Here is a 14,408-nt window from a genome sequence, read left to right on the forward strand (position 1 = left end):
CCTCCCTCTCCTCCTCTAACACTTCATCACATTGCTCCAAAAATCAGCTCATCATTTGTTCATCTGCGTCTTCCAGATGATGCAGGTTTATTCCGGCAGGTTTATTCTGTCACGGAATTGTGTAATGCATTTTTGTCTGTTTTCCCTCTCTGTAGTTTATAGTGAAACCTTAATGTTGCCATGGTATTACAGCATTGATTTGATGCTGCTAATTACATATAGCTATTGGCTTTTCACAGTGAAAAAAAAACATGTTCTTCTTAGTTCTGTTTCCCCTCTGAAACTCTTCAATTACCCACATTCTTAGTCTTTCTCTCTTTATTATTCTGTCTTTCACTGACTCTTTCACTTGTTTTGGCTCTATCCACTTCATATTCTTAGATGTCATTTTTGATCACAATTCTCTTTCTCATCATTGTTCCTTTCTCTCCTCGTTGTTCGAGGTTCTCTGTCCGTGGTGGGCTCATTTCTGTTTCATTACCTTTAATCAGCTTTTCCTCATAATGACTACATATTAATCAGTCCTTACAAACAGACATTTTCTGTGCAACTTTCTTGGGCCAATGAGCTTTATTTTCAGCGAATCCATCTGGAGGGAGGTCAGCTGTTCACAGGTCAGTGATGTGGAGTGTAGGAGAGGGGGGAGGGAGAAGAGGAGAATAGGAGAAGACAGGAGGGGGAAGAAATGAAGAGAGGAGGGAGGAAGAGGGAGGAAAAGCTCATTATCAGAAGTGTTGCTTTGTGTTGGCAATATCTTAAGAATGGTGGGCTGTTTATTTGCATATTTTGCTGAAGTATCTTAGCAGTTCAGAACAATACTTTGTATAGTGAAATGCCATATTAGCGAATGGACAATCAAGGAGTGCTGGCCTATAACTCGGCAGTACCTTGAGGGCTTTCCTCTCGGTCACCAGGTAACGGTTACCAAGGAGTGTGTGGAGCCAGAGCAGCACAGCTGAGTTTTGGGTCGGTAAGACTGAATGAAGATGGGTATTCCTCTCACTGATGCTCCCCCTTACTGACTTGGTTTTGGGTGTAGACATGGCCTTTTGGTTACAACAATGATTTAACTTTCTGCTGAACAAAATCTCCATTTAAAATTCCCCGTTCTGCAACCTTTTGCTGAATTCATTACTTTTCTAGTATTTTCACCTCATTAGGCTCAGGGGCTGATGTCAGATACCTCGTATGCATCCATCTGCCCAGTGAGCCAAACACGCAGGGAGAATAGCAGGTTACTTTGATGCCAGACATTCACTGTGTAGAGAGTCATTACAGACAGTCTAAACTGTGTAATCAGAGCAGTTTTCAGCTTGACAGATAGACTCACAGCATGTCTGCTCATGGTCCACATGGGGTGACGGAGTGAGTCAGTGTGATCATTCACAGCCATGGACCAGATGTTTGCTCACTGTGATGACTGATGGTGTAATGACTGATGGTGTAATAACTCTGATGACTGATGGTGTAATGACTGATGGTGTAATGACTCTGATGACTGATGGTGTAATGACTGATGGTGTAATGACTGATGACTGATGGTGTAATGACTCTGATGACTGATGGTGTAATGACTGATGACTGATGGTGTAATGACTCTGATGACTGATGGATGACTGATGGTGTAATGACTGCGATGACTGATGGTGTAATGACTGTGATGACTGATGGTGTAATGACTGATGACTGATGGTGTAATGACTGTGATGACTGATGGTGTAATGACTGATGACTGATGGTGTAATGACTCTGATGACTGATGGTGTAATGATGGTGTAATGACTGATGACTGACGGTCAATAAGTGTATAGTGGTTCATTGGCTCCATTCTCAGATTGTTCATCCATTGACTTTCACATCAACCATGATTATGACAGATCTAGTTGTGTAGTCTGATATTTTTAATGTCAGTGTTTATAATTCATGAGGACGTACTGAAAATGCCTGAAATCCTGCATGTATGACAGTGTCTCACTGGGAACTGCTGTCCTCCAGTGTTGCTCTGTCATGTAGCTCCCGTAGTATGTTAGAGCCTGTGATGGACTGGCTACCTGTCCAGGGTGTTTCCCCACCTTTCATCCAATGAATGCTGGGATGGGCTCCAGCATCCCGCGAGACCCTAATTAGGATAAGTGGCTTAGATAACGAGTGAGTGAGTGAGTGAGTGAGTGAGTGACAGTGAGTATGTCATACCTTTAAATTATTTTCCTATCAATAAAATCAATAAAGCAAAAACATCAAATTCTATACTTATGACAGTCTGCTTTCAAATGGGTAAATGGGCAGTTTCTTCAGTTAAAGGTCCAGTGTTAGTTCAGCAGTAACACTGTTTGGATTTAAAGGTCCAGTGTTAGTTCAGCAGTAACACTGTTTGGATTAAATTTAATTGATGGATCCATGTTTGTGTCAGTGCTATAAACAAAATGTTGATTTGTTCATTTATTGATCATTGATTTGTTCACTAATGTTAATTCAAGATGCACCTTTTGCATTTAATCATGGAGGTTCTACACTAGGTATACAGTATACATACTTCATGTTTTGCTGTTAGCACAGTTTACTACTATCACTGAGATGCAGGCCTTTCTATGTCATCTTTGTTTCACACAGACAGACAGACACACACACACACACACACACATTGCCTGGAATGTAATGAGTACACAGCTGCCCTCTAGCAGAAACACAGCAGCAGTAGGGCTAGCTCCTCTGTCAAACCATCTCCACCAGAATCCTGACAAACAGTAGAGCTGAAAGCAGAGTGTGGCTGAGGGGCGGACAGTTGCACTGAAGAGAAGAATCAGTCAGTCAGTGCAGGAGAGCAGGATGGAGAATCTCTTAGTCACACTTCCAATTAAATACGCTCTTCTGCTGGCCTGTCTTGGGCTCCTGGATGAGCTGATCTTTAATGGCAGTGCTAGGAGAGAGATCCTGACTGGGCCGACAGATCAGAATGTTTGTCAGACATGTGCAAAGTACAGAACACATTACCTTAACACAGTTCTCAGTTTGTCCATGGAACTCACACACTGCTGCTGCCTTCAATAAAATAAAAAGATATAGCATTTGTATCGGCAGTGACTTCATTAAATTACTCTACAGACACATGTCATTACTCTACAGACATGTCATTAAACTACAGACACGTCATTAAACTACAGACACATCTCATAAAACTACAGACACGTCTCATTAAACTACAGACACGTCATTAAATTACAGACACGTCATTAAACTACAGACACATCTCATTAAACCACAGACACGTCATTAAACTATAGACACGTCATTAAACCACAGACACGTCTCATTAAACCACAGACACATCTCATTAAACCACAGACACATCTCATTAAACCACAGACACGTCATTAAACCACAGACACGTCTCATTAAACCACAGACACATCTCATTAAACTACAGACACATCTCATTAAACCACAGACACGTCTCATTAAACCACAGACACATCTCATTAAACTACAGACACATCTCATTAAACCACAGACACATCTCATTAAACTACAGACACGTGTGTGGCAGTGTGCAGCTTTGTGTGTATAGTGTTATGTGTGTAGTACTGTGTGTGTAGTATAGTGTGTCTACCATTTTGTGTGTAATAACCTGTGTCTAGTGGTGTGTGTGTAGCATTGTGTGTGTAGTACTGTGTGTAGCGTTGTGTGTGTACGTTGTGTTTGTAGTGTTGTGTGTATGTAGCACTGTGTGTGTAGTACTGTGTGTGTAGTACTGTGTGTGTAGTATAGTGTGTGTAGCATTTTGTGTGTAATAACCTGTGTCTAGTGGTGTGTGTGTAGCATTGTGTGTGTAGTACTGTGTGTAGCGTTGTGTGTGTACGTTGTGTGTGTAGTATTGTGTGTATGTAGTACTGTGTGTGTAGTATGGTGTGTGTAGCATTTTGTGTGTAATAACCTGTGTCTAGTGGTGTGTGTGTGGCATTGTGTGTGTAGTACTGTGTGTAGCGTTGTGTGTGTACGTTGTGTGTGTAGTATTGTGTGTATGTAGTACTGTGTGTAGCGTTGTGTGTGTAATATAGGTGCGACAGTTTACACTGTTCATGTTTTGGGTGGCACTGCTGTTGTTATGCCACAGCTTAGTTTCTGTCATGATTCAACCTGACCACACAAAAACGTCACTTTATGCAAACAGCAACAAAGTTCTTCAGAAAATGACAGTGAAAGAAAACTAATCTTCAGTACCTTTTACAATTTCAGGACTGTTGTTCAGTCATGGCATTTCAGCAGAAATAAGGCACATGACAACTGCTGAATGAGAATTGACTACTCAACCTTTTTCACATCATCACACGAAAACTTCAAAATAAACGAAACAACGTCCCACTTTCAGAAAGCAAGAGGAGACATTGGCTTTAATTGCTTATGTGGACTCACATATTCCATACAGAATGACACCATGTGTTTTGTTGTTACATAAAATGGTTATCCGGGCACCGTTGTCATTAAAGCAGTTATAGTTTTCCACTCCAAGGTCGCTGGTAACAGCAATGGTAAAGAGAGTAAAAGGAGAGATGATGATAATCCCGATTGTCACTCCACTGCTTACTGCGCTCCACTGGCTTCCGGTAGGTGCCCGCATCCAGTTCAAGACACTGGTGCTGGCCTACCAGGCCACAAGAGGCTCCGCCCCATCATACCTTCAGTCCCTAATAACTCCGTATACCACTACTAGAACCCTCCGCTCTACGACCTCTGGTCAGCTGACGGTCCCCTCACTTCGGGAACCCAGCAGCCGCTCCTCCCGACCACGCCTCTTCTCCGCCATCGCCCCGCGGTGGTGGAACGACCTCCCTCATACAGTTAGGACTGCGGAATCCCTCACCATCTTCCGCAAGAAACTGAAAACCCACCTCTTCAGAACCCACCTGTCCCTCAATGCCTAACCTCCCTTCCTTACAAAAAAAAAAAAAAAATCTTGTCTTGTATCTATGTTTGTCAAAGAATTCCAGGAGTGCAATACGAAGGAGTAAATTGACGCTCAGTCTTATTGTGATCTCTGCTTATGAGGTATTAGGAATCCGACCGATGCACTGATTGTAAGTCGCTTTGGCTAAAAGCGTCTGCCAAATGCTAAAGTGTAATTGTAATTGTAATTGTAATTGTAGATAGGTTTTGCAGGTATATGTTCAGTATGATACATGGTGATCTGCATGCTTTTAGTCATTGTCCCTTGTCCAGGAGAATGTATTTGACAAAAAGGATTTCCATGCTTGCACAGCTGCTGGTCGAGCCTTACTGAGTCGTACAGTGAGTCGTGCAGTGATATGTTCAAGGTTTACAGTGTTGACAAGGCTGTGGGACCAGAGTGGATTGTGTTGATGTTGATGAAATTGGCTGAGCAGGTGGAGGAGAATAGGAGCCAGGTCACTCTTGAGTTTCTGACCCTGCACAGGCTTGGTTCACCTTTGGGTACAGAGAGAGTGAATATCAGAGCCAGTCCAGATCAACAGTGACGCTGTTTTTCCTGCAGTCACAGAGGAGCCTTTTGAGGGCTGTAGAATCTGTCCTGACAGTCACAGAAGGCTGCTGGAGGATTAATCAACCTGACTTTGGATCACAGCCAAGACAGGGATGGAGGGGAGGGCGACACTTTATCCTTTTTATGAAACGTGTGTCTTCTGAGACGTAACTCACAGAGAGCATATGGCCAGAGTCTCTGCCTTCCATTGGTGAAACCTGTGTTGGCTCATCCTCTGTGAAAAATCTCATGGCAGGACTTATCTCTCATTAGACCTCAAACTGTACTCATGGCGTCAGTCACAGGAAGCATAGCTCTGGTTTTATCTGTCACAGTCACTGGGGAAAATTCAAAAGAAGGTCAGTGCTATCATAAATGTAGCTCTCTGGAAAGGCAATCAAGACTTCAGCCGCTTTGATTCTCTGTCTTTATTTAATTCTATAGCGAGAGGACAGACAATTATGCGGGCTTGCCATGCAGCCACAGGTGTGAGAGATAATTACCAGTTTTGGAGGACAGTCTGAAGAAAGGGACATATTGAAAAAGATGAAGAAAGCTCACAGTTTTGAATTAGTATGTGAACAATGCTGATGGGATTCAGCAGTAAAATGGTCATTTGCATTGCGAAAAGGAAAACAATGGAGAGACATTTATGCAGCGTTATTCAAACAATGGGTGGTTTAGGCTTGTTTTTCCCTTGAATAACCTTAGTTAACTTTGTCTCACCAAACACATGCTGCATGTGAGGAGTGACTATAGTCCCAGTGTATAGTCAACACTGGATTCAGTCTGGATTTATCACCTCATGCTCAGGGGCTTAGCTCATCTCATTAAGGATCTAAATGCCCTCTGTGCCTGGGGCAGGGCACTGCTCATTGTGGCTCACAGTGGGAACACTGGGAGCAGCACTGGTGTGTGTGAGAATTACACGGCCGTGTAGATTTAAATGTACAGAGCACTGGTCTGTGTGGATTTAAATCAGGGTTGCGGCTAGTGTGCCTGATTTACGTTATGAACACAGACTCATTCAGAGCACCACTCCAGCAACCATCAACATAGCATAAAAGAGCTGCAGAGACACTGAGTTAAAAGGCCTCCAGCCTCAGCATTCCCAGGTGGCTGAGAGTGGATGTCAGAGAGACACAGTGCGTCTAGATGACTGAGACAGTGGTGGGCTCTACGGGGGTCAGGAGTCAAGAGGCCAGAATTATCCATGGAGAGTCTTGATCTCTGAGCTCTGTAAGGAAGCCTGTCTGAAGAGCCTGATAACAACACTGTGCCTGTCACAGACTCAGTTTGTCACAGAGTCAGTTTGTCTGTCACAGAGTCATAAGGTCAGGACTCCCTTGGATTCATTGCAGACTTCATTGAGCAACACAAAAGACAGGAACATTCTGGAGTGTCCTCTTACCATTGCTCAAGTGAAAGATGTTTGAAGGACATCAGCCCATGTGTTGTGCCTGGCTGAGTAAACCTGTGAGAACCTGTGAGAACCTGTGAGAACACTGACAAACATACTAGAGTCAATACCTTTGTCGTTTGTTTGGTTCGTCTCCAACAACACAAGAGTCAGATGTAAAAGATGTAGAGTGTTTGCAAGCAAGAGCAACCTCTGTGTAGTCAGCAGTGAGTCATCGGTGACTGTGTAAAGCCTGTAATGTTTATAGGCCTGTAATGTTTATAGGCCTGTGATGTATAATGCCTGCGTTGTTTATAGATCTGTGATGTTTATAGGTCTGTAATGTTTATAGGCCTGTGATGTTAATAGGCCTGTGATGTTTATAGGTCTGTGATGTTAATAGGCCGGTGATGTTTATAGGTCTGTGATGTTAATAGGTCTGTGATGTATAATGTTTGTGATGTTTGTAGATCTGTGATGTTTATAGATCTGTGATGTTTGTAGGTTTGTGATGTATAATGCCTGTGATGTTTCTAGATCTGTGATGTATAACGCCTGTTGACACTAACATGTTGTCCCTATATTCTGTGCCTGTGAGTCTTTTCTGAACACATACTGACTAATCCTGGATTATTTCTGTCCGGCCCAGGACATTGAGCCCGCTGGCACTGCCAAAGACAAAAGGGTTCCTGTTCACCACCTTGGTTTTGGTGCAGCCAAGTGAGTGATCAGGTCTCTGGAGCTCTGAGCAGATGTGGGTTTGGACACTAAGCTGAGAGAGATGGTCCTGTTCTTCCTCCAGGCTTGGACACTAAGCTGAGAGAGATGGTCCTGTTCTTCCTCCAGGCTTGGACACTAAGCTGAGAGAGATGGTCCTGTTCTTCCTCCAGGCTTGGACACTAAGCTGAGAGAGATGGTCCTGTTCTTCCTCCAGGCTTGGACACTAAGCTGAGAGAGATGGTCCTGTTCTTCCTCCAGGCTTGGACACTAAGCTGAGAGAGATGGTCCTGTTCTTCCTCCAGGCTTGGTTTCAGATTGGCTTGGTCTCTCAATCTACACTCTGTGTGTTAGAGAGCATGTGACACTGACTCAGACAGGACAAAGCACAAACACGGATCTAGTGCGTGTACATTCTGAGGTTTGCAGTGGGAAACAGTGTGTTAAATAGACAGGAGTTTACTGGACCTCTCTGTGTGTTTGCCATGGAGAGAGAAGTGTTTCTGTTATGATATAAAGTGTTGTTTGCTTTCTTAGTCTTGTAGATGTTGCAGTCATGTGATCTTGCCCTTTGGGTTTGTTTGTATCAAGTGCCATTGTAGACTCTCCGCTGCACCGTGAAGTTTACAGAATACAAGGCCTGAACTTGCATCTGACCACTAGACACATCTGATGGACCTGTTCACTCTGTCGACTCAGCAGATCCTCACGTATCCATGTCCTGTGTGTGTGTGTGTTGTGTCCTGTGTGTGTGTGTGTGTGTGTGTGTATGTGTATGCGTGTGTGTGTGTGTTGTGTCCTATGTGTGCTTGTGTGTGTGTGTTGTGTCTTGCAGGCTTGGACGACTGCCTTCAGCAGTACATTAAAAACTTTGAGAGGGAGAAGATCAACGGCGAGCAGCTGCTCCATATTACCCACCAGGAGCTGGAGGAACTGGGGGTGACTCGCATTGGTCATCAGGAACTCATCCTGGAGGCAGTGGACCTGCTGTGTGCACTGGTAAGGCCCGTTTAGTCTGTCACCACCACTTCTTGACATGTTTTACTTTTCATATCCAGCAAAGTTAAAGTTATATTTATGACTGATTAGTTAATACTGATTTTAATGATTGGATGAATCATTAATGCCACAGTTTCAATAAACATCAGGCTTCAAGAATGTTGAGTTTCCTGAAAATGTGACATGAGAAATGCCAGGAGTGGATGGCATGAGAGGTTTACGGACAAATATACTGAGGACGTCCTCCACTGGCTGGGTCATGACCTGCCTTTCTGTAGTGACGTTACACCCATGCTACACCCACACCAGACCACACCCACACCCACACCACACCCACACCACACTGCACCAGACCACACCACACCACACCACACCAGACCACACCCACACCCACACCACACCACACCCACACCCACATCAGACCACACCCACACCACACCACACCACACCCACACCCACATCAAACCACACCCACACCACACCACACCACAGCACACCCACACCACACCACACCCACACCACACCCACACCCACATCAGACCACACCCACATCAGACCACACCCACACCCACACCACACCCACACCACACTGCACCAGACCACACCACACCACACCACACCAGACCACACCCACACCCCACCACACCCACACCCACATCAGACCACACCCACACCACACCCACACCCACATCAAACCACACCCACACCACAGCACACCCACACCCACACCAGACCACACCACACCCACATCAGACCCCACCCACACCACACCACACCCACACCCACGTCAAACCACACCCACATCAGACCACACCCACACCCACACCACACTGCACCAGACCACACCACACCACACCCACACCCACACCACACCACACCCACACCCACATCAGACCACACCCACACCCACATCAAACCACACCCACACCACACCACACCACAGCACACCCACACCCACACCCACACCCACACCCACACCACACCACACCCACACCACACCACACCACACCACACCACACCCACACCACACTCACACCACACCCACACCACACTGCACCAGACCACACCACACCCAGACCCACACCACACCACACCCACACCCACACCACACCACACCACACCCACACCACACCACACCACACCACACCCACACCAGACCACACCACACCCACATCAGACCAGCAGACCAGACCACACCACACCCCACCCACATCAGACCACACCACACCACACCCACACCACAGCCACACCCACACTCACACCACACCACACCACACCACACCACACCCACACCCACATCAGACCACACTACAGCCACACCCACACCAGACCATAATGTGTATTTCTGCATTTTACATACAGTATGAGATGTGCATATGGAGTAGAGCGAGGAGGCTGAGATGTGCATATGGAGTAGAGGGAGGAGGCTGAGATGTGCATATGGAGTAGAGGGAGGAGGCTTAGATGTACATATGGAGTAGAGTGAGGAGACTGAGATGTACATATGGAGTAGAGGGAGGAGACTGAGATGTACATATGGAGTAGAGGGAGGAGACTGAGATGTACATATGGAGTAGAGGGAGGAGGCTGAGATGTGCATATGGAGTAGAGCGAGGAGCTGAGATGTGCATATGGAGTAGAGCGAGGAGCTGAGATGTGCATATGGAGTAGAGGGAGGAGCTGAGATGTGCATATGGAGTAGAGGGAGGAGGCTGAGATGTGCATATGGAGTAGAGCGAGGAGGCTAAGATGTACATATGGAGTAGAGTGAGGAGACTGAGATGTGCATATGGAGTAGAGGGAGGAGACTGAGATGTGCATATGGAGTAGAGCGAGGAGCTGAGATGTGCATATGGAGTAGAGCGAGGAGGCTGAAATGTACATATGGAGTAGAGCGAGGAGGCTGAGATGTGCATATGGAGTAGAGCGAGGAGCTGAGATGTGCATATGGAGTAGAGCGAGGAGCTGAGATGTGCATATGGAGTAGAGGGAGGAGGCTGAGATGTGCATATGGAGTAGAGCGAGGAGGCTGAGATGTGCATATGGAGTAGAGCGAGGAGCTGAGATGTGCATATGGAGTAGAGGGAGGAGGCTGAGATGTGCATATGGGGTAGAGCGAGGAGGCTGAGATGTGCATATGGAGTAGAGCGAGGAGCTGAGATGTGCATATGGAGTAGAGGGAGGAGGCTGAAATGTGCATATGGAGTAGAGCGAGGAGGCTGAAATGTGCATATGGAGTAGAGCGAGGAGGCTGAGATGTGCATATGGAGTAGAGCGAGGAGGCTGAGATGTGCATATGGAGTAGAGGGAGGAGGCTGAGATGTGCATATGGAGTAGAGCGAGGAGGCTGAAATGTGCATATGGAGTAGAGCGAGGAGGCTGAGATGTGCATATGGAGTAGAGCGAGGAGCTGAGATGTGCATATGGAGTAGAGGGAGGAGCTGAGATGTACATATGGAGTAGAGCGAGGAGGCTGAAATGTACATATGGAGTAGAGGGAGGAGGCTGAGATGTGCATATGGAGTAGAGCGAGGAGGCTGAGATGTGCATATGGAGTAGAGCGAGGAGCTGAGATGTGCATATGGAGTAGAGGGAGGAGGCTGAGATGTGCATATGGAGTAGAGCGAGGAGGCTGAGATGTGCATATGGAGTAGAGCGAGGAGGCTGAGATGTGCATATGGAGTAGAGGGAGGAGGCTGAGATGTGCATATGGAGTAGAGGGAGGAGGCTGAAATGTGCATATGGAGTAGAGCGAGGAGGCTGAGATGTGCATATGGAGTAGAGCGAGGAGGCTGAGATGTGCATATGGAGTAGAGGGAGGAGGCTGAGATGTGCATATGGAGTAGAGGGAGGAGCTAAGATGCAGGCAGACATGATGGGTTTGTGAATGGACTGTGCTGTTGATGTGATGCTGTGATTCCAGGGAAATACAGGGAATTACAGGGTTAATACAGGATTAATACAGAGACCATTAAAGAGTCCTCTCACTATGTCTCCTCTGTACTGTGACTGACTGGCCCTGGCTCCAAAGTTATCTCCAGTGTGTGTGTGTGTGTGTGTGTGTGTGTGTGTGTTTGTGTCTGAGGCGGCTGTGATATCACAGCTCCACATGTGCTCAGATTAATGTTGGTATCAGAGATTTGATGCTTTGCTCCTCAATTCTCCAACCTCATTCAAGCTATCCAAAATCCAGCATCTGGAGTAGAGAGGAAGGTAGTCTGGCCAAAATCTGTCTGAGAGACAGAGAGAGAGAGTGAGAGACAGAGAGACAGAGAAAGCGGTCATGCATCATGTAATCGCCTAAAAAATGTCAGATTAACCTGCTTTTAAAATTAGATAAGATAAAGTGGAACAAGACCCAAATGAAAAAAGAGCAGTGTTAAGGGAAACGAGCTTCCACTGAACATCAACCAACTAGGAAAGGAAGACCTGAACACACACTAACACCCTCCCACTGAAGACCTGGAACACACACTAACACCCTCCCACTGAAGACCTGGAACACACACTAACACCCTCCCACTGAAGGTCAAAGAGCAAAACCTGGGAAACTGATCAATCACTGAATAACTACATGTGCAGATTTACACTAGATTAATCTGCTAAGGAAGGAGTGAGACAAATGTAAGTCTTGTCTGAGGTGTTTTAGGTGTGTGAGGTGTGTGTGAGGTGTGTGAGGTGTGTGAGGTGTGTGTGCGGTGTGTGAGGTGTGTGTGAGGTGCGTGAGGTGTCTGAGGTGTGTGAGGTGCGTGAGGTGTCTGAGGTGTCTGAGGTGTGTGAGGTGTGTGAGGTGTGTGTGCGGTGTGTGAGGTGTGTGAGGTGTGTGAGGTGTGTGAGGTGTGTGTGAGGTGTGTGAGGTGTGTGAGGTGTGTGTGAGGTTTGTGAGGTGCGTGAGGTGCGTGAGGTGCGTGAGGTGCGTGAGGTGCGTGAGGTGTGTGAGGTTTGTGAGGTGTGTGTGAGGTTTGTGAGGTGTGTGAGGTGTGTGAGGTGTGTGTGAGGTGCGTGAGGTGCGTGAGGTGTGTGAGGTGTGTGAGGTGTGTGTGAGGTGCGTGAGGTGCGTGAGGTGCATGAGGTGCGTGAGGTGTGTGTGAGGTGTGTGAGGTGTGTGAGGTGTGTGTGAGGTTTGTGAGGTGTGTGAGGTGTGTGAGGTGCGTGAGGTGTGTGAGGTGTGTGTGAGGTGCGTGAGGTGCGTGAGGTGCGTGAGGTGTCTGAGGTGTGTGAGGTGCGTGAGGTGTGTGAGGTGCGTGAGGTGTGTGAGGTGTGTGTGCGGTGTGTGAGGTGTGTGAGGTGAGTGAGGTGTGTGAGGTGTGTGAGGTGTCTGAGGTGTGTGAGGTGTGTGAGGTGTGTGAGGTGTGTGTGAGGTGTGTGAGGTGTGTGAGGTGTGTGAGGTGTGTGTGAGGTGTGTGAGGTGTGTGTGAGGTTTGTGAGGTGTGTGTGAGGTGTGTGAGGTGTGTGAGGTGTGTGAGGTGTGTGTGAGGTGTGTGTGAGGTGTGTGAGGTGTGTGAGGTTTCTGAGGTGTGTGAGGTGTGTGAGGTGCGTGAGGTGCGTGAGGTGTGTGAGGTGTGTGAGGTGTGTGTGCGGTGTGTGAGGTGTGTGAGGTGAGTGAGGTGTGTGAGGTGTCTGAGGTGTGTGAGGTGTGTGAGGTGTGTCTGAGGTGTGTGTGAGGTGTGTCTGAGGTGTGTGTGAGGTTTGTGAGGTGTGTGAGGTGTGTGAGGTGTGTGTGAGGTGCGTGAGGTGCGTGAGGTGTGTGAGGTGTGTGAGGTTTCTGAGGTGTGTGAGGTGTGTGAGGTGCGTGAGGTGCGTGAGGTGCGTGAGGTGTGTGAGGTGTGTGAGGTGTGTGTGCGGTGTGTGAGGTGTGTGAGGTGAGTGAGGTGTGTGAGGTGTGTGAGGTGTCTGAGGTGTGTGAGGTGTGTGAGGTGTGTCTGAGGTGTGTGTGAGGTGTGTGAGGTGTGTGTGAGGTGTGTGAGGTGTGTGTGAGGTGCGTGAGGTGCGTGAGGTGCGTGAGGTGCGTGAGGTGCGTGAGGTGTCTGAGGTGTGTGAGGTGTGTGTGAGGTTTGTGAGGTGTGTGATGTGTGTGAGGTGTGTGAGGTGTGTGTGAGGTGCATGAGGTGTGTGTGAGGTTTGTGAGGTGTGTGAGGTGTGTGAGGTGTGTGAGGTGCGTGAGGTGTGTGAGGTGTGTGAGGTGTGTGTGCGGTGTGTGAGGTGTGTGAGGTGAGTGAGGTGTGTGAGGTGTCTGAGGTGTGTGAGGTGTGTGAGGTGTGTCTGAGGTGTGTGTGAGGTGTGTGAGGTGTGTGTGAGGTGTGTGAGGTGTGTGTGAGGTGCGTGAGGTGCGTGAGGTGCGTGAGGTGCGTGAGGTGCGTGAGGTGTCTGAGGTGTGTGAGGTGTGTGTGAGGTTTGTGAGGTGTGTGATGTGTGTGAGGTGTGTGAGGTGTGTGTGAGGTGCATGAGGTGTGTGTGAGGTTTGTGAGGTGTGTGAGGTGTGTGAGGTGTGTGAGGTGTGTGTGAGGTGCGTGAGGTGCGTGAGGTGTGTGAGGTGTGTGAGGTGTGTGTGAGGTGCGTGAGGTGCGTGAGGTGTGTGAGGTGTGTGAGGTGTGTGTGCGGTGTGTGAGGTGTGTGAGGTGTGTGTGAGGTGTGTGAGGTGTGTGAGGTGTGTGTGAGGTGTGTGAGGTGTGTGTGAGGTGTGTGAGGTGCGTGAGGTGCGTGAGGTGTGTGAGGTGCGTGAGGTGTGTGAGGTGTGTGTGAGGTGTGTGAGGTGTGTGTGAGGTGTGTGAGGTGTGTGAGGTGTGTGTGAGGTGTGTG

The 14,408-nt window shown here is 47.6% G+C and overlaps 1 protein-coding gene across 1 annotated transcript in view; it reads left to right on the forward strand.

Annotated features, from left to right (window-relative positions):
• Nucleotides 1-14,408, forward strand: part of LOC115805110 (connector enhancer of kinase suppressor of ras 2-like) — a 70,064-nt gene that overhangs the window by 4,071 nt on the left and 51,585 nt on the right. The window contains exon 2 of the mRNA XM_030765591.1: nucleotides 8,446-8,609. Within this exon, the coding sequence (XP_030621451.1) occupies nucleotides 8,446-8,609 (164 nt within the window). The remainder of the gene's footprint in view (nucleotides 1-8,445; nucleotides 8,610-14,408) is intronic.

This window comes from Chanos chanos, chromosome 2 (assembly GCF_902362185.1).
Source record: "Chanos chanos chromosome 2, fChaCha1.1, whole genome shotgun sequence".
NCBI lineage: Eukaryota > Metazoa > Chordata > Actinopteri > Gonorynchiformes > Chanidae > Chanos > Chanos chanos.